Source organism: Megalobrama amblycephala, linkage group LG4, assembly GCF_018812025.1.
Source record: "Megalobrama amblycephala isolate DHTTF-2021 linkage group LG4, ASM1881202v1, whole genome shotgun sequence".
Lineage (NCBI taxonomy): Eukaryota > Metazoa > Chordata > Actinopteri > Cypriniformes > Xenocyprididae > Megalobrama > Megalobrama amblycephala.
This window is the reverse complement of record NC_063047.1, coordinates 12154815-12181479: the sequence shown is the minus strand read 5'-3', so window position 1 is coordinate 12181479 and position 26665 is coordinate 12154815. Positions and strand designations below refer to the sequence as shown.

Sequence of the window (26665 nt, the reverse complement as noted above, 5' to 3'; positions counted from 1 at the left end):
TTGGCATTTTAATGTATTTATACCATGTTTATGGCATTTTGATATTGGCAACCATATACCAGTTAGTATTAATATATTTGTTATATTAGAGTTATATTAATATATTAGTGAAACTTTTTATTACTGTATTCGTAATATAATTTTGTAACAAAAATACTTTTATGAATAATACAACGCATATTTTCTTTATGGAAAATATAAATCAGTAAATAAATTAAATTAAATTTTCATTAATAGAAATAAAGCTAAAATAAAAGAAATATCAGATGAAAAACTTAAACGAAAATGTTGCCTGTAGAAATGTTGCCTTGGCAGCTAACTGAAATAAATTTAAGTTAAAATACTAAAATGGCTAAAACTGAAACTGAAATAAAAATTAATTAAAGCTAAATAGACATATAAAAACAGTAGTAGAAATGACAAAAGCACAACATTACTAAAACTTACAATAAAACGAAAATGAAAACTGAAAATATAAAAAAAAGCTCTTTTAAAATATTAAAACGCTATAACAGTAAATAAATAATACTAAAATAACACTGAGATTCATCTAAAAATGTGTCCAATTCTAATCTAATATATCAGGTTCAAGCCCCACATTAATTTCTATCTGAATACAGATACAGAAACATAATTTAGCAACAAATACATATACAGTCACCATAGCACAGCCCTAATATTTATGATGATACTGGATGTCCAAGGAAATAACGATGGTAAAACTAAACTGCCTGTGTCACACTTGGTTGCAAAAAAGATGAGAAAAAGGTTATATTCTCAGCAGTACTGAATTTATTAACAGAACTGAAATACACAAAACGTAGAACGGACAACTAAGCAAAGGAAACAGGATTTAAATACACGGAGTAAACAAAATGAGCAACAGGTGAATTATTAGTGAATAACTGCCACATGTGTTTGAAATCACCCCCTATAATCTCATTCACTATTCCCTGCATTACTCCACTAATATAGTCAAAGGATTGAATGAAAACGACTGAGTGAATTCAGACACTGAATGCTGCCGCTTTTGCGTCGTTTGTGCCTGCGGTTTTAAAATCATTTGACACTTAGCACCTGGCAGCTCCAGTAGTAAGATGAAAAGATTTATCTTGAAATCTGTTATGAAAACTAGCATGTATAAACCTGAATAATCAATAAAAAGGAATTATACCTGTATGATATTACACTGTATCCCATTGGACCATAGGGCTGTGTATCACCAACAATGTCACGATACGATACGCATCACGATACTAAAGCCACGATACGATACGTATCACGATATGGTTCAATTTAGAATTTAAATTTATTTTGAGCAGAGTTTAGTAACAGTAATATGTGTTTATTGAATAACCAGTGTTATAACAGTCATGATAACTGAAAAACTATTTTGTTTTTGTCATTAAAAAAACCAATGATTTAAATTAAATATAAAAAAATTGTCACAAAAAAGCTTCTTTTAAAGTCACTCCCTCAGTAACTGAATTGACAATTATAGTGACACTGAAGCATATCAACAAAGCTCAATGACTAATTTCACTTGCAACAGTAAGTTGACTGTAAGAAAACTAAGTTGGTTAATTATATCGGCTATAATATTATAATAATGTCTATACTGCCTGTTTTTTTTCCATCTGTAAAAATGATTTTTTTGGATATCAACTCAAAATATGTTCTAGAACAACATACGTTTTTATTAACGTGGTCTACAAAATATGGGCTACATGAGTTTACAATACACACTTAACAATAAGGTTCATTTATTAAACATCAGATAATGTATTAACATGAACTAACCATGAGCAATACATACTGTATTAGTTCATCTTTGTTAATGTTAGTTATTAAAAAATACAGTTGTTGATTGTTTGTTCATGCTGGTTTACAGTGCATTAACTAATGTTAACAAGATTTAAATGATGTGATGTGACCGCAAAGGGCACTTTCACTTTCACGATCAAAGTGCATGCCACTGATAAGCATTGTAAATGCAGTATTACAGTATAGCTACACATACCAATTAAATGCGCAGGTCTCCTCTCGTGCGTCCTCCCCACTGGACGAGGCCAATATCACTTTCGTTTCGCTTTCAGATATCTCTATTATATATGTCATCACTGCTTTTACCTTTCTAGATGTAATTACCGAAATCAAAACAGTCCATAAACTATATCCTCACGAAAACTTAAGTCAAGCCAGCTCGCGCGTCAACCTGAGAGATCGGCCTCCAATTTTCTCGGTTTCTGAATGGACGGTTTGGCTTGATTGACAAACGCTAACGTTCGGGCATGATTTATATACCATCGACCTGTCCTAAAACGTTAGCACGCTTTGATCGATGATTTGGAGATTGCGTGTTTCTCCGTTCGAGAGCGCATTTCCTGTTCACATTCGCGACAAAACAGCTGATTATTTACGAATGAAAGCTCACAGAAACGTGAATGTATGCTTGCATTGCTTGCTAGCGTCAATTGACATCACGTGATTGGCTAGATTTAAAAGCAAGACAGACTCGATACGGCAGCTGCTGTATCGATACGCGCATCGTCAGGAGTTCATGACGATGTATCGTTGTATCGATATTCTGAGCACAGCCCTATTGGACCAGTGGTTTGGAAAATGGATGGATGGATGGATGATTCAGCTGCAGGTGCCATCTTCTGACGAGACGCTGTAATTCATTCTGCACGACCCTCCGAGTGCATTATGAGTATTCTCTAGCCGTTGAGCGTACACAGGTTGTACAGTACACTTGTTATTGCGGTGCGTGCGGGATTGAATGAGTGCACTCGATAAACCACTATGGTTTCGGAGAACACTACAAATGGCTGTCCCCTCAAATAGTGCCCTATTTAAGGGTATAGGGGGCGATTTCAGACACAGCCCTGGTCAACATACAAATGCAGAGAACAGAAACAGAACAGAACCAACCCAAAACACAATGAAACTAAGCAGAACAAAACATAATACTGACACCTGGTGGGAACACCAACAACCAAAACATAACATGCTGGTCTTTTTCAGCAGAAATACACTGTAACCACAGGCACTGTAGAAAATGCTAAGAGAAGTTCATTTGGGGAAAGTAATGTAGTTTCCATTTGGGTGTGAACATGCTGTTACAAATCTCAGAGAGAGAGCGAGAGTGAGACACCAACCGGGTAAGAAAATTAATAGATTAAAAAAGCAGATGAGTGTATGCTTGTGTTATTTTATTATAACCTCATTCAAACCTAACCTTTTCTTTTTCCAACAAGCCTCAGCAGATTCCAAAGAGACTTTGAAAAGAATCTGGGTGGGCAGGGTGTTTGTTTGTCAGGGTATTTGTTAGTTTTTGTTCTAAAGGCCGATATCTTCAGCTGCCAACTACATCAGTGGCCAGAGAAAGTAAACAATGGAAAGAAAAGTTGTTTTTGAATCTCAGTACAGTCATTTGCCATTTAATCAGAGAATGTCAGACGTGTACCCAGCAGAAAGTCAAATGACATCTTAGACCTTCTATTATCATCATCAAAAACCTCATCATCCCTTCATCTTCTACAGAAGATCATCTATTAAAAAGAAGAAATAATAATCAAGTCTGTTATCTCTCATTAAGATCAGATCCATTCAGAAGCATGATAATGATGATGCTGGAAATAACTTGGGATATTGTAGTTAAACACAAACAGAACCACAAAAGAGACAGTAAACAAGATTTTAAAAGTTTTAGTTGTTCGGTTTCATAAACTGTGGCTTTCTGTGCTGATCCCCTGCCAAGCACTTGATGGTCCCCCTGCCATGTTTCAGACACCCACAGTGATAAGTCCTGTGCCTCCAGCTAACTCCATAACCTCTTCACATTTACCAATTGACCTACGGCACCACAAGAGGACGGCAAGCCCAGCATTAATAGAACACAAGTCCCTGTGCTCTGGGAGAGGAGGATGAGGAGATGAGGGGTGATACTGAGACAGGGACGGGTTGATTTGTATGCCCCCCTGCCAAGCATGTAGATGGAAGATGAATCTCAATTTTTTTGACTTGTGAAAAAAAAAGGCAGTTTATTCTGTGTCACTCTCAATCTATTTCATTTACACCTTGTGTGAACAGTCCTATCCCCTGCCTGGCAGAGACAAATGTGGTTTATTTATTTATTCAAGAGATTAAACACAACAGCTAGACACAAGATCCATGTCCAAAACATGTATAATGAGTTTTTGTGAATATAACTGCCAAACAAATAATGATCAAGAACTGAAAGTGAGAAAGAAAACTTGTACTGTTCATTTGGTTCTATCTGTGTGGGCTAATCTTTGATTTGATCCAGAGTTTTCTATCCTTCCACACCTCCAATAACTGCAAATACTCTCAAGTCTCTTAGACCCTTCATCATCATGATAAAAAATAAACCATCCAAAAATGATCCTCATTATTTACCCACCCTCTTGTCACACATGTTGAATAATGACTTGCATCTCGATTTGTGTGTCACGCAAAGATATATGACTTTAGAAAACTGAATTTTCAGTGTCACATGATATTTTAAAAATTATTCTAATATGCTGATTTGGTACTCAAGTAGAATTTCTTATTGTTGTAATGATTGTCAATGTTGGAAACAGTTGTGCTTTTTGTGGAAACTGTGATACATTTTTTTCATGAATTTTTTGATTAATTGAATGTCGACTGAACAGCATTTATTTGAAAGAAATATTCTGTAACATTACAAATGTCTTTAAGGTCACTTCTGATCAATATGATCAGAATAAAAGTATTATTAAAAAAAAAAAAAATCTTATTGACCCCAAACTTTCGTCATATGGACCAAATAATGATGTTTTGTCTTCTTTTTTGTGGCTTGACGCCCCCCCTAGTCACTATGGACTGTTGTTTCGAGGATCTGTATCTGTAAAAAATATGTGAAGATTTTTAAAAATGTCTCCCCGTGTTTAGTGAAAAAAAGACTGGGTTTGGAACAACACACTGGTAATTACTGACTGTTCCATAAGTCCTGATAAATATTTAAAGGAATATTCTTGGTATATAAAAGTTTGTGGTATTTGCAAACAGTATTTTCAATTCGTCCCTCAGCTGGAAAAACCATGTGTACAGTAATGCACTTACAATGAAATACTAATTTAGTACAATACGATGGAATACTTAAGGGAAAGTACAACAACAGGGTCTAAAAACAGAAATGTGAGGGTTGTATTTTTGTAAAATCATTAACATGAATTATTCAGTTAGAAAAACTGATCTGTACCATATAGTCATTTTGCAGTGGAACTACTTTTCAATGGGGATGAACCTCTGGTCATGCATTATTAATATAATTCCTGTGAGTGGAATTATAAAGATTTCATGTAACTCTGCACAGAAAATGTTAGTAAGTGAATCTATCCCACTCATCCTTAAAGTGTAATGTTTAAGAGTTGGATGTTTAAGAATATGATGAAAATTGACAACATTTGTGACATAAACTTCTTGGAATACTCCTTTAAGAGGGTAAAAAAAACCTCCAATCAAATAAACCTTTAAGAGGATGGAAAAAACTCCCACAGCACCCTTCCTGTCTGGTCAATAGAGCAGCTACTGCTCCATTATGCTAATGTGATGGAGCCCACAGAGATGAGCAGCATGGAACAAAATCCAGAAATAAACCACCAAAGTAAAAAGACCAGCTCATCATCTCATCATTTGGAGACCCAGTTAGTGGAAGGGAAGGCTAAAACAGGTTTCTAGGCTAGAAACACCATCGGCCGCATAGTTTAATGTGACTTTTAATCAGAGTGTGAATATGATTGACTAGAGCGTTGAATAAAGGGAGAAGTTTAAATATAACACAGCATACAAATGTAATAAAAAATTTGAGGATATTAATTCTTATGTTAATGAAATTATGGCTATTCGCAAAATCCTAAGGGGTGAATTCACCGAAGAGTTTTTAGCAAAATGAACATCATGCTAATGGAAATGATGGAGAAGACTGTTATAACCAGGCATACATCTAGTAATCAAGTACACTCATCATTTCAACGTTTGTGGTGCCTGATTCAGGGCAGTGTATATATCACATCACAGTAGTCTGCTCTTTCCTACAAGGGAGATGGGGGAAGATGCCCCCCTTAAAAAGAATTTGCATTTACTGCTAAATTGTAATATACACCGATCAGGCATAACATTAGAAATACCTTCCTAATATTGTGTTGGTCCCCCTTTTGCTGCCAAATCAGCCCTGACCCATCGAGGCATGGACTCCACTAGACCCCTGAAGGTGTGCTGTGGTATCTGGCACAAAGATGTAAGCAGCAGATCCATTAAGTCCTGTAAGTTGCGAGGTGGGGCCTCCATGGATCGGACTTGATTGTTCAGCACATCCCACAGATGCTCGATTAGATTGAGATCTGGGGAATTTGGAGGCCAAGTCAACACCTCAAACTCGTTGTTGTGCTTCTCAACCATTCCTGAACCATTTTTGCTTTGTGGCAGGGCACATTATCCTGCTGAAAGAGCTGCAACAATCCTTAGGTAGGTGGTACGTGTCAAAGTAACATCCATATGGATGTCAGGACCCAAGGTTTCCCAGCAGAAAATTGCCCAAAGCATCACATTGCCTCCGCCGGCTTGCCTTCTTCCCATAGTGCATCCTGGTGCCATGTGTTCCCCAGGTAAGCAACGCACACGCACCCGGCCATCCACGTGATGTTAAAGAAAACATGATTCATCAGACCAGGACACCTTCTTCCATTGCTCCGTTGTCCAGTTCTGATGCTCACGTGCCCACTGATGGCTCTTTTGGTGGTGGACAGGGGTCTGCATGGGCACCCTGACTGGTCTGCGGCTTTGCAGCCCCATAAGCAACAAACTGCGATCCACTGTTCCTTCCTTGGACCACTTTTGATAGATACTGACCACTGCAGACTGGGAACACTTCACAAGAACTGCAGGTTTGGAGATACTCCGACCCAGTCATCTAGCCATCACAATTTGGCCTTTGTAAAACTCGCTCAAACTCTTATGCTTGCCCCTTTTTCCTGCTTCTAACACATCAACTTTGAGGACAAAATGTTCACTTGCTGCCTAATATATCCCACCCACTATCAGGTGTCATGATGAAGAAATAAACAGTGTTATTCACTTCACCTGTCAGTGGTCATAATGTTACGCCTGATCGGTGTACGTAGAGATGAGCGTAGCATGAACAGGATGACGATGCATCAATCAATATATATATATATATATATATATATATATATATATATATATATATATATATATATATATATATATATATATATAAGTTAAATAACTGAAAACATTTGCAAATTTGGTTCTTATGGAATATAATTCAAAATCATAAAAAGATTTACTGAGTAAGATGACCCCCAGGCTAAACTTATCCCAAATGTCACCTGACTTTTGCTGAATATATAAAATACATCTAATACACAAAATGTCAAATTTATAATATTAAATCAAATACTAAATAAAGTATAAAGAGTGGAAAGCAAAGTAAGAATTTCATTCTACAGGGAACTGTGCATATGACCAATAAAAGCTTTGAACTTTTGACAATTTTGTTGATGAATTTAATAATGACAGACAAATCAAGATGAGGAATTGCACTGTACTGTTTGTGTACAATTACTGTACTGTATTTGGATAACTGCTTTAGCGAATCAGTTGCTAAAATAACACAATGAGTGTATACCAAACTATGTCATCAGTGGCTGCAAGTCATTCTTACTGAATTCATCCCTGTTTAGTAGTCTGCAATTTCTCGACTTCCGTCCCAATTCTCACTAGACCGTTTACGCATATTTCCAACGTGAACTAGGAATTAAACGCTGATTCCAATCAGACTGCACCTAATTGTGTACAATTAAATTGATTCTCCCATCCCATCTTATCCTGCAAGGAAATCTTCATTGAATCCTGTGCACGCTACTCTTTCCCTCATCTGAGAGACACTCAAAAGCCCTCCTCATTAGCCCAGCAACAGCAAGCACAGCGCCGTAATTCATTTTAATCCAGTACCGCTGCAGTGCTTGTCAGACTGTGAATACGTAAGCCGGGCCGCAGCCTGCCGCAATTCTTCCAAAACAATGAGATTTGATTCCATGTTTGAGGATCTCTGTAGCTCTGTGAGCCTCATGGTGATAGCTCAGAGCATTATTGATGTTCTTGTAGTGTTGGAAAGGACAGGTAATAAAATAAAGAAATGAGCTCTGCCCAAAGCCAGAGCAAACACCACAATCACACAGCTGATGCAACAGAGAGAGAGAGGTGGCTGCGGGCTGATATATGGCTCAGATATATGAAGCTTCTGTCATGAGAGTGATGTCAGAATAAACTGTTCTTATCGCAGTGTGAAGATGTGTGGTGAATGTGTCATGGGATGATTTAATGAGCTTAAACATGTTTCATCTGTTCTGCTTACAGGGCTCAAACATGTTTGAAGTCTGAAATTTCCACATGCTAGAGGGTTGGATGTGTAATAGATTTTGCCCATTTAAATGTCAAGGCAGTTTCCAGTTTAAATGTTGATTATTTTAAGTGATCCGTTCACAGGCTGCTTCCCATGGACGAATCACCGTGGGTGAGGCTGGTGTTATTTTTGATGCGAATGATGACGCCTGAGCGTCCCTTTGACTTCCCAGCCCCCTTTATTACTCCAGGCATAGGATGACAAAGGGAAGTCCACAGGTCACATGACAGAGGTCAATCTCTGGCTCATTTCCTGTTGACCTTGTGCTGTATATGGCAGGTATATGGAATGGCTCATTTGGTGCTGTGGAAAGGTGTTTATGTAATAAACTGGCTTATTATTAAATGATAAAGATGCACAAGTTGGAGACATACCATGTCTGTCAGGGAAAAAAATGCTTGGACAAATTCACTTCTGGATAAAAAACAAATGTGCAGAAATAGTGCCGTAATTAAGTCTTCTTCTTTTTTATTATTCTTTTCAATTCAAACGAGGTTTCTATTTTATGTGAATTAGACTCAATACTGATTGCACCTTATTCACAAACTCAAAGCTATTAGCCTGCCATAATTATTGCTGCTTTATTGTTGCCCGCAGAAAGCAAGACGTAATGCCAATTAAATTTACTATTGATAATGACAGCAGTAATTTCTCAAACGATAAAGAACATTTTAATCAAGCATATATCTGTGTGCAAGGTAGAAATCATGTGAAAGTATGACAACTAATCAAAGCATGCATGATCCAGCCAGTAGAGAAAAGTAGCCTGTGTATATTAAAAGCACTTTCTAATGACTCTAAATGATTCACATAAGCATAAACAAAACCTTTTTCTTGTGTGTTTGTGATTTATTGCATTTTTACTGGCTTTAATCTGAATGAGTTCCTTCAGCTGAATGGCATTTATTTGATATCTTTATGTGAGTAAATGGACTGTATGGATATTATCTGGTGGAGTGCAGTTGTGGAGAGCTTTGTGCTCTCAGTGCAGTCAGCTATGAATCTTGCAACTTGTGTAGCATTTTGACATTGAGCCACAAAATGATCTGGGCATTTCTGACAGCAGTCTATAGAGAAACTCCTCTATGGGCTTTTGAAGATCAGCACAACAAAACCTAGAAGTAGTGACTGAGGATATAAGATCATTATAACCTCTCTAGAAAAGAAAATGCACCACTGAATTTGCAGTTTGGATAAACATTAGCATCTCTAATTACTCGCAAATGTACTCACGCGTGTTGATCTTTTGCAGAGAGATGTGTTTCTCTAGCTGCCTGCGCAGTTTGACTTCTGCTCCATACTTTCCGGTGGTGCCATTATCAGCCAAAATGAAGTGGGAGTGTAGGCTGTTGAGTACCGTTAGCTTACTGAGAGGGTTAGACATTGTCTGGTACGGCCGGACCACCTGCAATACACACCGCATGAAGTAAAATGAGGCTGTTCAGGGATGTTCAGGATATGAACGATGACACAATAGTGATAGTGTTAGTTACAAAAAGTAGAGTGGCATGCACAAGTGATCAGTGGACAGAAGATAAAACATTCAGTAATCATAGTAAGCAACTAGTAGAAATGGTATTATTTTACATATTTAAAGGGTTAGTTCACCCAAAAATGAAAATTATGTCATTTATTACTCACCCTAATGTCGTTCCACACCTGTAAGACCTTCGTTCATCTTCGGAACACTAATTAAGATATTTTTTGATGAAATCCGATGGCTCAGTGAGGCCTGCATTGTCACCGAACCTCTGAAGATCCAGAAAGGTACTCAAAACATAACAGTTCATGTGAGTTCAGTGATTCTACCTTAATATTATAAAGCGACGAGAATACTTTTTGTGCACCAAAAAAACAAAATAACAACTTTATTCAACATTATCTAGTGATGGCCGATTTCAAAACACTGCTTTGAAGCTTTACAAATCTTTTGTTTCGAATCAGTGGTTCAGAGCGCTAAAGTCACGTGATTTCAGCAGTTTGGCAGTTTGATACGCAATCCGAATCACTGATTCAAAACAAAAGATTCGTAAAGCTTCGAAGCAGTGTTTTGAAATCGGCCATCACTAGATATTGTTGAAAGTTATTATTTTGTTTTTTTGGTGCACAAAAAGTATTCTCGTCACTTTATAACATTAATGTAGAACCACTGTAGTCACATGAACTTTTTTAAAATATGTTTTGAGTACCTTTCTGGATCTTCAGAGATTTGGTGACATTGCTGGTAATGGAGGCCTCACTGAGCCATCGGATTTCATCAAAAATATCTTAATTTGTGTTCCGAAGATGAACAAAGGTCTTACTGGTGTAGAATGACATGAGGGTGAGTAATAAATTACATTATTTTCATTTTTGGGTGAACTAACTCTTTAAAAACCTAAAAAAAATTATTAAAATAAAAAGAAATAATTGAATACAAGTACATAAAAAAATTATAATATAGAAAAATATATTTTGAAATATATAAAATGAATGTACATTTAAAAAAAATATACGAATAATAATATAATAATAATTAAAATAAATTAATATAATAAAAAAATAGAAATTAACATGAATTTCAAAATGTTTTAGTATTTTGTTTGTTCCCCTTTTTGCCTTGTGCTTCAATGCAAGCAAGAACATTTGACTGTCTTTACAAAGAATCATGCGACAATGCCACAAATTTGCTTATTTGATCAGTTAAACATAGTGCACATATATAATCTTTTTTTTTTCTTTCAACATCGTCTTTAAAATATTCACTTCATGAGATATCTGACCAAACCAGACCAGACTAGAGAGAGTGGTGGGGTTGAGTGGGGTCTTGATAGAGATTGAGAGAGAGACAGAACCAAAATGGTGTATGAGTAAGGGGGGATAGAAATCAGTGGTTATAAATAAAGAATGATTCTATCTCTGTGTCTCAGTTGTGCATCAGTCCCCAGAGACACACAGACAAGCTGAGGTGAAATTGAGTAGATGTATGTAGTGGCTCACACATAAATTATTTATAGAATTCTACATGACACAGAATACATGTAGAGACAACATGAAAATCATCCTGTTGTGATCTGGATATTTGCTCTTGTGAATAATAATTATAATAAATATATAAATGTTACTATTTCATTATTTAACGAAAGCACATTTTGTGAAATCTGCCATGACCCAAGCCGAATAAGGTCTTACTGGTCATTTAGAAAAATATACTATAATATAATAGGTTCAGTAATTAAATTAAATCTGTAGTCGAGTCACTTACATCTTTGCCCACCAGGTCTTCCTGGTTCTCCACAATCCCCCAGGGGGCAATGCCAATAGTGCAGATCTTTCCCCTCGATTTGGAAGCGTGGTCTTTTAAAGCATCTCCAACATGCCTGATGACACCTGGAGAGACAGATGAGAGTATAATGGAAGAGATAACAGATTCTCAGTGTGAGAGATTTCACACAATGCATCATGGACACTGAGATAGCACAGAGTTACACATATGATCTTCATCAGCCATTCATCTCTAGTTATTAAAGAATTAAGATAGTATCAGTCAGCAATTTTAACTTGCATTGCTCAGAATCTTAATAAGAGTTATCTAATGAAAATCATAATTAAACTGAAAGATACACACCAGTGTTAACTCCTCCAGTGAAGATCCAGGCCCCAGTGGTCATGGCAGCCTTGATTAGACCCTTGCCAAAAACCTGCTTGAGTTTGGGCTGCAGCTCGAAGTTCTGAAGTCCTCCATGAACAGAGATGAGAAGCTTGGGAAGCTCCAGTTGCCATTCCTTCGTCATCAGATGCAGCAGTAAGTCTGGCTTAGTGTCATAAGACACTCGTACGTACTGACAAAATATAAAAGTGAAATTATGAAATAATCTTGAAACAATCTTTAACAGTACATATAAGAAGTTAGACTACCATTCAGATTTTTTGTATTATTTGTTTTAAAACCTTTCTAAACGATCTTTGTCTAGATCTACAATGCGAGATCTTTGTTTGCGCCGTGGTTCGCAGAGTCCTGTCAGTCCGATTTACAGCACGTGAATTCATCAGTTTCTCCCGAAATACATGAAAAAGTAAGTGGCTGGTGAACTGGAAGAATATGTACATATACGTTGGCAAATTATATTTGAATGGATTGTTATTGCTGCTTCCACTGATGTCTGACATCAGTGTGTATTTTATAAACTCTAAATGTTTTGTTTTACTGGTGCTTATGTATGTGTATGTAAATGTCTGAAACCTTAAAAAAAAAAAAACATTATGTGGCTGAAAACAAAGTGCGAAAGCAAAGTTTGAATCTGGCAGTTATGTCACGTCGCTGAACGTTCAAAATCCCATATGTGCGACCGTACTCTCAGGGGCACAGAAATAAAAATCCCATATGTGGGACAGTAATGCTTAAAAGGTTAAGTCAATATGTAGGTAAAATGTAGGAACTTTGTGTTCCTCTTAAGTGACTTTCATTTTCCACTAATGTCACTTGTTATACAGTGTTAAATAACAGCCCAATTTCAATCAATTTTCAATGAATACAATCATTTTGCACCATACATTTTGTCTTATTGAATGTCCTCTGAAATATTGAATGTCACTTTATGGCTGTAAAATGGAAGATATTTTGAAGTTCGATCTGGGCAGGATCAAAAGACATTAATAAATGCCTCACAAGAGGTTCTAAAAGGTTCATGAATATTTTATCAGAGCTATTTTGAGCACTTTGGGCATCAAACCATTGTTAATAAGAGACTGAATGTATCTACCATTGCTTTGTTGGAGTGTCCACCTCCCTGGAACTCAATGGTTCCAAAGGCATCAGTGGGACTGAGCTGGGTGTGCTTGCTGATGGACCACTTCTCTGACAAGCTGTCATTCTTTGGCACACGGTCTGACTTCTCATTCTGATTGGATGAGATGCTGGGGGGCAGGCCAACATGTTGACCAATTAGTCTGCCACAACAGCATCTGTGACAGAAAAAGAGTGTGAAATTAAGTGAAAGTCTCTCGAATCAGAAGTCAAAACTGTCAGCAAATGATCTGCAAAAGTCCTTATTCGCAGATTTCAGTGTTATTACAGGTTTTTTAGAGAGGCTTTGAGATTTACATCTCTCTGTCAGATTAATTACAGCGAAGCTAACAAAAAACTTGTCTATAAAAGAAACATCTTCTTCACAAGCGTTCACTTCCTCAATCTCTGGTGATTCTTTAGATGCTCTAACAGATTTAAATAGGGATGCACCGATACCAAGCTCATGTACTTGTACTCGTACTCGTAAAAATACCCCCGATACCAAAGACTGATTCCTCACGTGATGTAACTGACAGAATTTTCAGTGCACAGACACACCGACGGCAGCAGCAGAAACAATGTCAGCCTCAGGGGTGTGGAAATACTTTAAAATTAATGATGACAACCCACACATTGCGAACTACATGCTTCCAATCACAATTTGTTATCGATTAGTTAAGGCGGGATAGGCAGAATCGTGCTGAATGACAGAGACCAGAAGCGCGCTCTCTCTCTCTCTCTCTCTCTTTCTTGCGCGCGATCCCAGTTCTCTCAGACAGCACGCGATCAGTTCTCCTTGCGCCTGAATTGTCAAATGCACACATAGTTGTCAAAATGTTGATTGTGTGGAGTATTTCATGTAAATACAGTCGGTTATGGCTTAAGAGGACGTAAACATTTGGGTGAAAACAGGATATGTGTCAGTATCCATGGATTCGGTCTTAAGGGACCGTAGCCTATATTTGTCATGAATGTTAATAAATCAACAAAAGATGTTAAATAAATGTATACATGGTAAATAAACCTACTGTATCTGAAAAACAAGTTTGTTTAATTTGTATCTCTATAGTATTTGTTGTATTGTTTATTTGTTTGTAAATTTCTTTTTATATAACAATTATATATATTGGTAATTATGCCCTTTGAAGGTTATTGGACACTGTGAAATTTTTGTTCTTTAAGTTTGTGACAAGCACATATAAATTATTACTTTTTCCATTAAAGTAATAATAAAGAAGCTGTCCTACATTCATTAGTCTCACTGTGTTGTGCTTGGAAAACTGCAACATCAAAAAAAAAAAAAAAAGAGAGAGAGAGAGAGCGATTAATAAATGTATAGGCATCGGTATCAGTATCGGTGAGTACTAGAAAAAAGTATCGGTACTCATACTCGGTCCTTAAAAAATGGTATTGGTGCATCACTAGATTTAAACAAAGCCTCACTAATGAAGAATGATTTCTCTTTCATTGATGCATTGTTACATCTAAAACAGTTTAAATTTGCTCTTTGTTTGTTAAAAATTCACCTTGTGCACCTTGTGATACTCACCTATGGGGGTCTTTGGTGCTTACAATAATGTGCACACATTCTCTCTTGCTGAAAGCTCTTTCTATCCATGATTTCTGTGCCTGGGGAGAAACACAATATGTATAAGTTACAGAAATAACTAAAGGGAGAAATGCCAGCTTCCTGCATCTACTTAAGAGAGCAGTAAATCCCAAGCTAAAAATATCAATACGATCAGCCTCTTCCTCAGGGAAGTGGTGCTTTATTGCACTTAAGGCCTATTTTATCAGGATCACCTAATCACCAATTGTTGTTCATTCAGTTACAATTTATTAAAAATCATTTAACATATAGCACTTCCTTTTTATGATTATGAACTGGTCACTCGGTGTATGTGTTACTTTTTGAAGTGTTTTAAATAAATTATTATCATTATTTATTTTTTAATCATTTTTACTACTGTTTGCTCTTATTATTCTTGTCAGTTCTTTTGTTGTGTGTATCGATACTTTGGCAATATTTTGAGTATGACAATCATGCCAACAAAGAACTTTTGAACTTTTAATGCTTTTACTCAAGGGTATTACAGGCCCTGCATTTACCAAATGAACACACTGTCTGTTTGCATGAGTGGCTTGCTCTAATTCAACACAACAGCAGCACCATCTGTGAACGCACCTCAAAAACAGCAAGTGGTTACACAGGCACTTACCCCACAACTAGACTTCCTATGGTACACCATTACTCTTATAAAAAGCTAGCCTGAGGTAGAGAAGGAGGTGGTACTGGGGTTTAGCTTTTGCAGGAAAACCCCCATGTGATGACTCAGTGAATCCAGGGCACATCACTGACCACCCACATTCACACATCGTTACGCCAACATGAACATGGATAATGTAGATCTGACTGAACTCAATGCTTTCTGACAGAGCTGCTGTGAGAACAGCTCTCTGCTCGGATGTTGGTCAAAAGCAATGCATTAACCTTTCCTTTTTGAGGTCTGAAAGACCCCGAGGCCATTTTAATTGCTCAAAAAACATACTTAACATTTAAGAATGGGATTAACACTTCACAACCTTTATTAATCTTTTGAGAACTAATTATAAACAAAAATCATAACAAGTTACATATTTGGAATGTTACATAACTTTTCAGAGATCCCAAAACATGAACTAATGTTAGGGATGTGCCAATTCTATTTTTTTAACCAAAATAATAAAAAACTTAAATAAAATCAATAGTTTTAAATGGTACATTTTTTTTTTTTTTTTTTTTTTTTACAATGCAGGCAACACACATTTATAAGTGAAAGCATAAAATATAATAAAAATAAGTATGTAAAATGTTAATTTTTAAATGTAAATTGAGATACATTTAAATTATTAGTGTTTTTAAAGACTATGTGAGTGTTAGATGTAATCCAAAAAAATAGCTTGCTCATATAGTTTATATTTATTTCAGTTAGTAGTTATTTTAGTACATAAGACTTTCCATGTTTCCCTTCACAATCAAATGAAAATAAGAAATGCTGCCTTGTCAACAAGCTGAAATAAAATAAGTTTATTATTATTATATTATATATTGCATTGGGTCTCTCAAACCTCAATATTAACAACATACAATCAAAAGAACATGGTGGTTAACAAAATGCTTGCTGCTTGCAGAGCCAAATGTGCTAATGTTAACTGCCAAGCAAAAGAGAAGTAAAGAGTTTGGGAAGTAACACTTGAATTATATTAAACCCCAACTGGGATCCCTAGGCATGATATCTGTAATTCTGCTCAAGTGTGATGAACATAATCAGTTTAGTCTCCAGTGTATTCCGGTGTGTGTTTTTAATGTGATAAAGCACCAGGTAAGCTATATCAGTGTCTGTAGGTGATATCGGAAAATGCAGCACACATTTAAAACAATTATTAGTTGAAAAGACCTCATAAACTTCTCATATACTTGTTTTCTTTCTCTCTCATCTTGTTTGTGAGTGTTGACATGATTCGTAGGGATCTCCAGTCACAGCAGAGAGCTGCCAAAAGCATGTGGTGTAATTAAGATTTGTCCTCAGGATTGGCCTCCTGAGAAGCAAAGAACAGCTTTGCTCCTTGTTGGAAATATCTCAACGTCTATAGGGGATCGGTGTCAACAGGTAATGTTATAGAAGGTGGAGCATTTGGGCATGTAGACAACAAAAAATTCAGGTAACAGTACCTGGTTGTGCATCAAACTATTATATCAAGTAAGCATAAAAAACAACAACAACAACAAGAAAATGTATGTTTTGGAAATAGATATTGTATGAAGGTATGATATTTAACAGCAAATTCATACTGTCAGAAGCTAAATGGTCCATCAAATTAATTTAGAATGACCACTTTAACTTTAACTATAATTTTGCAGCCAAATTCTTTTATTAAAAACTAACTTTTTTTTTCTAAAATGTATTTAATCAAATATATTGTAATTTAATTTCATATTTATGTTTATAATTTAAATTATTATAATATAATATTGAATCATTAGAAATTACCTGCTCTTTTCTTCATCTTCATAAATAAATCCAGAGGTCAGAAACCCAACATTATTTTGCTCTCCAGATATTCACAGCTGCAGCTTCTGCTCTGTTGAAAGGCCAGGGACTTTAGAGGCCAAACATGAATGCTTGTGGCCTTGATAGCTGAACACAAATGTGTTAGGACTTCAGTATTAATCCCTTCTGAAAGTCTCACAGACAGACAGAAAAAAAAAAAAAAAAAGTCGGGACGCCCCCCTCAAATCCTGTTCCGCTAACCCAATTTGACACCACTACAATAACAAACTCTAGCGGCATCCAGATGGGAACATCCATGTTTCCCTTTCTCACAATAATATACACAATTTTGTGACGCATTTAAACACAGTTAGCAAAGATCTTAGAAAATCGTAGCATGGTTATTCTCTCTAACTGCAACTGTGGCCAGTGTCTGTCCCTTCACCCATGCAGGGCCTGTCAGAATCATCTCACACTTCTGTGCATCAGCAAAATCCCTTACAATCACCTCACACAACACCAACAATGAATTATATGGGGGAGGATCAAAGTATCGCTTGGTTGAGTGGTGATTAACAATGGACATCAGCTTCTTTTTTTGACATATGGTAATTATAACAGCCCTGGCGAACTTACATAACACCCCCACCCTATTTACTAAAATAACGCACACACAAACACACCACCACGGTGCTGATACACCACCTGTCACCTGTGTGAAAAGATGTCAGTCTGAGACAGATGGAATCCTCTATGCTGTCCATCATGTTTCTCCTCCCGGTTGAGGAGCTCGAAGACTGATGGCACACAAACCTGTGGTGAGGGTGAGACCTCACAAAGGGTGAATTTAGGTTGATTGGGACACTTTTTCCAATTTGTCTCAATGGCAAAGTGTGTCCCAATCACCCTGAATTTACCCCTATATATATATATATATATATATATATATATATATATATATATATATATGATCTAATTTTAGCTTAGCACATATAATATTCTGATTTTACTTTAGAAGGAGATGGACACAAAGATATAAATGACAATAGGTGGGAAAATGTAAAGTAAAAGTAAAATATATCATATCAACACAAGATTAACTTGCTATTCATTGCATTAAATTGTGTCACTTTCATTTTACCATATAAATTTATGGGCTGAATATATTTACAGAATAATACATTTAATTTGTATATTTGTATAGCTCTTTTTACACATAAAATGCAATTTTTTTTTAAATTAAAAATATATTTTAATTTCATTTCAATTAAATTAAATATGTGAAGATGAGCAAATGCATTTTGACAAAACAAAATATAAAAATAATAAAAATATAATATAAATATAAAAATAAAATATTTACATAATTATAATAAATATTTATACATATTATAGCTAAATAAAAATATATATAATAAAACATCAAATATTACTTATCTAACATGAAAATGTAAAGAGCAATGTTTTGAAAGCAATGTCACTTTTTTCACACCCCATAACTCCTGTCTCCAAGGAACCCATAAATTTATGACTAATAATTTTCTCATTATATTAAGCTATTAACATAAAAAATGCATACTTTTCCTTTAAGTGAACCTAACTCTCTTGCTCCTCTATTTTTGAAAAAGCTGAAAACAGTCAGTGGTAACTCCTGTTACCAGTATCCCCCTGCTCCCTGCCCTGCCCGCTACTGAAGTGTTGGGATCTTAATAAAGGCATTCCACTGAGAGTTCATTTAATGTAGATTAGAGCTTCCTTTCCCCACTGTTTAGCCTAATTAAAGCTTCTGCAGATTAGTTAAAGACTGTTTATACAGGGGCATTGCAGGATAGGGTATGGCAACATCTATAACATCACAGAAGAGCTCTCCATGGGAATATGAGAGAGCAGCGCTTTTGGACAGGGAATAGAAAGTGCTACTCAGGTTAAGCGGTGTAAGATTAATAATTTAATTTGAGGATAATTGGCATCAGCGTTCCCCATCTGAGCACAAGTGAGACATAACTTTGCTGTATTTCCAGGTAATTTTCAATTTGCCAGTGATCTTGTGTAGCAGTGCTCCTTAAAGCTCCTTTGCAAAAAGAAACGCCACATTGGCAAGATACATATGGATCATAGAATAGTTTAACTTCAGTTATCTTAAACTACATACAGTAAACATCTAGGCTAAACCATGTGCTATGATCATGGGCCTGAGTTTAGGATGGATGTGATAATGACAGTCGTCTTCAGGCACTGAAATACCTGTAAATGGATTTTGGAGCCTCCACAGAGAACAGATCAAGATGTTTTCACAGGAAAAAAGAGGCAAGAGGAGGCTTTTCCATTCCATTAGGTCTGGAATTAGCTGAAAGCTTTTAGCAACCGCAAGGTCACATGGAGGTAGCATGAATTTACTCGGAAGGATCATTGCTGAAATTTGCATCGAAAGCTGATTGCACGATTACTGTTATCAGGCTCACAAACACACAAGACAACTTTCCACTTTGACAGTTTTGATAAATACTCGTAAGCGTGAAAATCATATATAATTCAAAATGACGTATAAGTCCCTTCACATTTACAGTACCACCATATTTGCGCACTTGAGTTCAGAAAACCATTTTTACAACAACCAAACAAATCTTTACATTTTGATGGTGAACAACGTGGCTATAATAGTCCACCAGCTAGACTAGCATCAAACCTGCATAGACCAGGATAGAAATTCAAACTTATTAAGGCTGGTCTTTTGAAAAGGGATCAAACAGACTCCAATCCATTTTGAAACCAGTAGTGTGGAAGAGTCCTATATAGTTCCTTTGCACAAATTAAATAAAGCAATAATATGACTTTACAGGCACAAATTGCCACATGAACAGACACACATACACACTCATTATCTGTCTATATAATCACAGGGCTACCCACCCCTGTTCATTTTGACAGGCACTGAGACAGTTCTCTCTTGCTCTCTTCCTTTTCAGAATCCTGCGGCTTAGCTGCTCACTTTGGCATGAAAACAAGCGAGGGATCAGGCCATCCCTGAGAGATATGTGTGTACATGTGTGTGTCTGTGTGCTCTGTGTATGTAATACACCACGTTTAAAGTAGCCTAAACGGTTTGTTCTATGGTCAAATGGACATTTCAAAAACATTGCATCTTTGCAAAGTTAAAAAAGAGGGGTATTACCCAGAGTTACATCATTGCCAAAGATAATTTACAAAATGTCCAAAGCTGATTGGTTTCAGAACAAACCCTCTTGAAATGTTGCAGAAAAAGTAAAGCATACAGTAAAAAGGCAATGTATTTCCCAATATTCTAAAAAAAAAAAAAAAAAAAAAAAAAAAAGCTGTGACAGTAAACAACACAGGCAATCATAGGCTCCCCTTACACCTAGCATTAACATGCATTTTGTATCCAGGTGATATCTGGATTTTTTTTTAGCGGGATTGCATATATATCTTAATTCAAATGTTTCTCCAAAAGAACTTCACAATTCTGAGAATCACATTTTTTTTTTTCACGATTCTCCCACGACCGAGTGTGTCAAAAGTTTCTCGACTTCATGCAAATATCAAGCGAAAAACTCGGGTGACAGCCAATCACTGTGACATTCAGGTATTGACGTCTGTCTTGGGTGTTTCAAAAATATGTAGATTGTGCCAGTGTTTATGCTGGATTTAGTGATGCATGCGATTGCATTTAGAAAGAAGAAAGCTTTGTTTCTGAATGCCATAAGTAAAGTATAAGACATACTGTCAATTTTCTAAACTTTTGTAAACCCAGCCAGTATGATCACAATGAAGGCAATATTTAACATATAACAACTGTAAAAGAAAGCATCCAATGTGTAAACAATATGATTTGTGCACTAAATCCAGCATAAACTCTGGTAAAACCTGCTAAAATTTATCACATCGATTGGCTGTTGACCACGTTTTTCGCTTGATATTTGCATAAAGTCGAGAACTGCCCAACCTTCTGACACTCTCAGCCGCTCTCAGCGCTTTCTCCGGTCCGCTGTCAATCGGAAAACGCGGGCTTGAGTGTTTAAAAATATGCAGGTTGTGCCAGAGTTTATGCTGGATTTAGAGCGTAAATCACATTGTTTTCACATTGGACGCTTTGCAATTGTTATATAAATACTGCAGTTTGGATGCTTTCATTGTGATTATACTGGCTGGGTTTACAAAAGGCTTTAAAATCGACAGCATATCTTTACTTAGGGCGTTCGGGAACAAAGCTTGCCTCTTTCCAACTGTAATCACATGTATCTGTGATGAAAAACATAGATTAAACACACTTGCTACAGACACATCCCAAAGCGGAGGCATTTTAATGTTGTAAAGGGCACTGAGTGGAGTGGAGTTTTGCTGCTGTAGTGGACTTTCACCGTAATAGACACAGGCAAATCATTGTCATTTAGTAATAAGATCGCATGGGTGTTTGAATCGAGATCACGATCTTTTAATGATTATTCGTGCAGCAGATAATGAAAATGCAAAGTGGTCAAAATCCAGACAATCTCCAAATGGGGTTTCAGTGATCACAACGTGTCTTTGGTGAATTTACATCTGGCATTTTTTAAAGATTTATTTGTGGTATTTTTGACTTTTTTAAGATAGTACAGTTGGTGAGAGGAGAGAAAGCAAAGTGGGAGGGGAAATTGGGAAAAGACCATAAGTCGGGATTCGAACTGAGGCACAACTGCACTACATGTCATAGTGCTGCCCACAAGGCCATCGCTCCAATATGAATATACATCTGACTTTTAACATGGTCAAGTGTTATCCAATCATTGAAAATGCATGTTAATGGCATGTCTTAGATGTGGTGTGTCAATGAATGCATTTCATATTGCAGAGGCCTTTCAAAAAGGAAATCTGTAATTATCTTTTAATGCTTTGCCATAACACCCAAGTATGTTTCATTTTAAAGCCCTAAGAAGCTATACACATTTATTTATGGATGCGTTCCACAACCACAGCAGTGCTCTGAAGCCAATTCAATCAGCATTCGATTTCATACGTACAGGCTCTCCTGGCTCACAATGAAGTGCTATATTGCTTGAAAAACCTGAGTAACCTCTATCAAACAAAGGCTAAATAACACAAGACGGTATAAAATCCTGCCAGTTCCTGAGAAATGCAAATCCCTGTAGGCAGAATAGGATTAACGTGTATAAAATAATGACCATAACTTGGCAGAGTATCTTCTTGAAATAATAGAGAAGAATGTCACATGATATGAAGGGAAAGGTAGATAAAGAAAAAGAAGTTACAGACTATGAGTGAAGTTTGTGTGAATGCAAATAAGCTACTAAGTGTGTGTGTTGTGTAGGGAAAGCGATAGGCACACATAAGCAGTAATTGAGTGACTAAAGCAGGGAAGCAGAGCTTGTTTTAGCCACGTCAGGGACAATCCATCTGTAGACCTGCAGAATAAGCACAGGCTCCCTTTCCCATAGGCCTCTCCGGTCCCAGAATGAGCCACCTCAACCAGCTCATAATCACTTGTGGCATGACCATTCTGCCTTTCTGCAATGAATACACGAGGACCTAATTCTCCCTGCCTATCTGAGACAGAGAACAGTACACTTCAGTGCTGCCATTATCACAGCATTGCTACAAAATGATAAGTGTTACAGTAGATGATGGTTGTCAGAAACGCTCTCTCTTCTTGGCAGAAAGATGAAATATTAATCTTTCAGCAGCGGACAGATTGGCAAAGCCGTGCGACGGGATCTAAGTCGACCAAAATGTAGAACATTGTTTAGCCTGGCAGGAAAAGATGATTGATGATTACAGCATATTTTGTTGTTTGCTACCTGCTTATCGGTGCCTTGAGTAAAGTATACCTAGATTTATAGAACACACACACATATTGAGTTCTTGCTATATTACATCACACTTTTTTAGACTGTTACATCATTTAAATGGCGTATAATGTATGTTGCTCCAAATAAAAAGACAGTTGCAACTGCTTTATGACTGCATTGGAATACCCCCTATTATTTTATAAAAAATGTGGTAAAAGTCACACATATATGTATAAATAATCTATATACATTACAAGACATTTGAATAAAAGTGTATATAGTAGGGATGGTAAGATTCACCGATTCGCATCAGTGCACTGGTATAAAAGTTAATGATGCAATGCATCGATTTAAAAAAGTGTGCATCGGTTCTAACATAACTGCATTGGTAAAAAATGATTTATTAATATATAATTATTAGTAGATGCGCAATACTTTTATTATTTAGAAAGTGACCAATAATTTGTGACAATATTTTTAAATATAAACTGTTTTCATAGCGCATTCTCTCATCAACACTGTGACTACTGCAATGTGAATATGATGTATCACAACACTACGGAGACCGAGGCGTGACATAGAATATAGATTAAAATGGCACTACTAAAACTGGGGGGGATGGGAACGACCGCAAAGGGCACTTTCGCCTTCGTGATCAAAGGGGCAGGGGCTCGATTAATAATTATTTTTATTAATTGATTAATTCAATTAATAAAAATAAAACAGAGTATTTCAAGTATTTCAGAGCCCTACATATTGAATTGTATAGCATCATATTTTTTTCATTGCATCGTATCGCATTGTGTTGAATCAAATCGAAATCGCATCGCATCATAATTGGGGTGAATCGGATCGCATTGCATTGGTACAGTAATGAAGGGTCAACAGAGAGTGGATCCATTTGCAGCTTTATTAGAGACAGCAGTAGTACAGACCGGGACAGAGCAATACCGTAAACAGGGACAGGCAAGGGTCGAGGCTGGCAGCAGGAATCGGGAGTCGGGTCACAGGCAAGGTTCAAGACAGGTGGCAAACAATCACAGTCCAGTAAACAGGCAAGGTTCGGGGCAAGCGGCAAAGGTTCTCAGGTAACAAACAGTCCAGGTAATAACAAGGTATCAGTCCACAGAAAACGCTCAGAAACGACCACCGTAGCAAATCAAGACTTCGCGAATATATGGCGTGTGTGTGTGTCTTAAATAGTGCGTGTGTGATGTAGTGCAGGTGTGAGTGCCTATGGGAATGAGGGCCTATGGGGATTGGAGTCCGAATAATCGTGAATCAATATTCTGGTGATGGCTCCCTCCGGTGGTCCGGAGGATGAACCGGGGAAGCGCTATTCATGACAGGTACATGCTTCATATGTATCTTTAATGGATTGTAGGCTATGCATCGAGATGCGTATTGCATTAGCCTCAGTTATGGAGATGCACATCCCTAGTAAATAGAATCACAAAAGCACTACTGTGTTGTTTGTGATCCACTTTAATTTACATGAATCTGAGCAGGATTCTGTGTGTAAGTCCAATTCAAATTTGAATGTAATGGAAACAAAGAAACTCATATACTTACTTTGTGACTAGAAAAGCAATGTTTGATTGATAGAACAACTAAACGATCAAAAAGATAGAACGATATATAAACCGAACAATAGATATATTGATAGATAAAATTAACAACACATAGATGCATAGATAGATTGATAGATAATTCAAATTCGCACACATGAACTGAAAGGATGCCAATTCTTAGATTCTCATCCTCCTTGGAAGCTCGGCTTCACTATCAGAAGACTGCAAGAGCTCTAAAATGGGACAGCCAATTATTGAAAGTGTGATATACTGTACATGACTGACAGGCCATGTCATTTAGAGTACACAGAGGGCTAGGGTTATGTTAATGGTTGGTTTATAAGAATATTTGTCAGAAACAAGCTCTCTTTAAATTACAGGCTATATCTTACTCCACCTGCAGGGTTATGCATTCCAGTATTTGCGTGTACGTGTTGATATACGTTTTGTTCAGAAAGCTTAAAATGCAACATACAGTAAATGCATTACACCCTATCTCACATACACAAAGCTATGAGTGACATTCTACCATACAGTACACCCACATGGCTGTACAGACATGTACATGTGTAAAAATAGCTTTAAATATACCACTGGATACAATCCTCACGGTGCTGATATTCTCCTACCTATGCACATGAAATTATACAACCTACTATAGACAGACTATCGTTATAATTTCTTGTCAAATAAACATTGCAACAGTTGACTTAAAGGTCCCATGACATGCTACTTTTTGGATGCTTTTATATAGGCCTAAGCGGTTCCTAGTACTGTATCTGAAGTCTTTTTCCCGAAATTCAGCCTTGGTGCAGAATTTCAGCCACTACAAGCCAGTCCCACAATGAGCTTTCCTCAGGATGTGCCGTTTCTGTGTATGTAGCTTTAAATGCTAATGAGGAGGAGAGAGGCGGGGCAAGGTGGAGGGTGGGTGTGGCCTTAACAAGCTTGCGGCCACTGTAGCATGCGCTAATGTTGACAGTGGATGTATCGCAACGGCTCGTAGACACGCAGTCGTTCAAGCGTTTCCGTTTGACCCAGAATCTGATCCGGATGGAGAAGCACCGGATGAAGAAGTTGCAACTCAGCGGCTACAGCAGGACATCTCCAAATGGTTAGTTTAAAACATTGTGTCTGGATACGGTACTTTAGTTGGATTATGTATGCTGTTACAGTTATCACGTAGCTAATACTAGCCTACATTGTTGGCTCTTCATGTTGCTCCGATTTGCTATCGTATATATATTATATATATAATCACCAGCTATAGACACTAACCAGTGCAACTAAATTAGTCAGACCTCTGCCATTATTACAAATACCATTTCGGATAGGTGCCATTGTGGAAAATGGGCTACCATGCCAACATCATTTATTTGTTTACATATTTTATATTTCATAAATCTTAAAAGTTTTTACAATCTTATTACAATTACATCAAGCTCTGCAATCTGGAAATGTGGATATTGTGTGCGCCAACAGCAGAACGGTTATTCAAACAACAAAGAAATGTACAACACTCGTTACAGTGTGTGTATTCGCACACATACTTGATGCTGTCATTAGCGACAGTAACTGGGCTGTATTGGCCCACGTTGAGGAAACAGTCATCGGTGAAATGTGTGGCGCAGACATACAAAACTATGGGAAGTTGTATCGGCGCATAACCAGAGAAAATAAAACTAACCCACTGTTTCTTCATAGGCTCAGATGAAGGAACTAAAAAAATACTAAGGTGTTCATGGTAACACTTTACTTGAAGGGGTGTGCATAAGACTGACATGACACCTTCATAATCATGACATGACACGTGTCATGAATATGAAGGAGGTTTTATGAATGTTTATGACAACTGTCATTAAGTGTCATTCGCTCAATTATGTCATTTTTAATGCAAAGATGACATTGTTTGAGATGTCCGAGTTATGACAACTTGACATAAACCAATACATCGTAACCTGTCAGTGTCTTTGTCATGACAACTTGACATCATTTAGCTTTATCGGTTAACATTGCATTAA

The 26665-nt window shown here is 36.8% G+C and overlaps 1 protein-coding gene across 6 annotated transcripts in view; it reads right to left on the bottom strand.

Annotated features, from left to right (window-relative positions):
- trpm3 (transient receptor potential cation channel, subfamily M, member 3) overlaps positions 1-26665 on the bottom strand; it is a 193307-nt gene that overhangs the window by 57028 nt on the left and 109614 nt on the right. For all 6 annotated transcript variants that reach the window (XM_048187558.1, XM_048187563.1, XM_048187561.1 and 3 more), the window contains 5 exons: positions 14791-14870; positions 13216-13417; positions 12081-12294; positions 11718-11842; positions 9707-9878 (listed from right to left, as the gene is read on the bottom strand). In XM_048187558.1, the coding sequence (XP_048043515.1) occupies positions 9707-9878; positions 11718-11842; positions 12081-12294; positions 13216-13417; positions 14791-14870 (793 nt within the window). The remainder of the gene's footprint in view (positions 1-9706; positions 9879-11717; positions 11843-12080; positions 12295-13215; positions 13418-14790; positions 14871-26665) is intronic.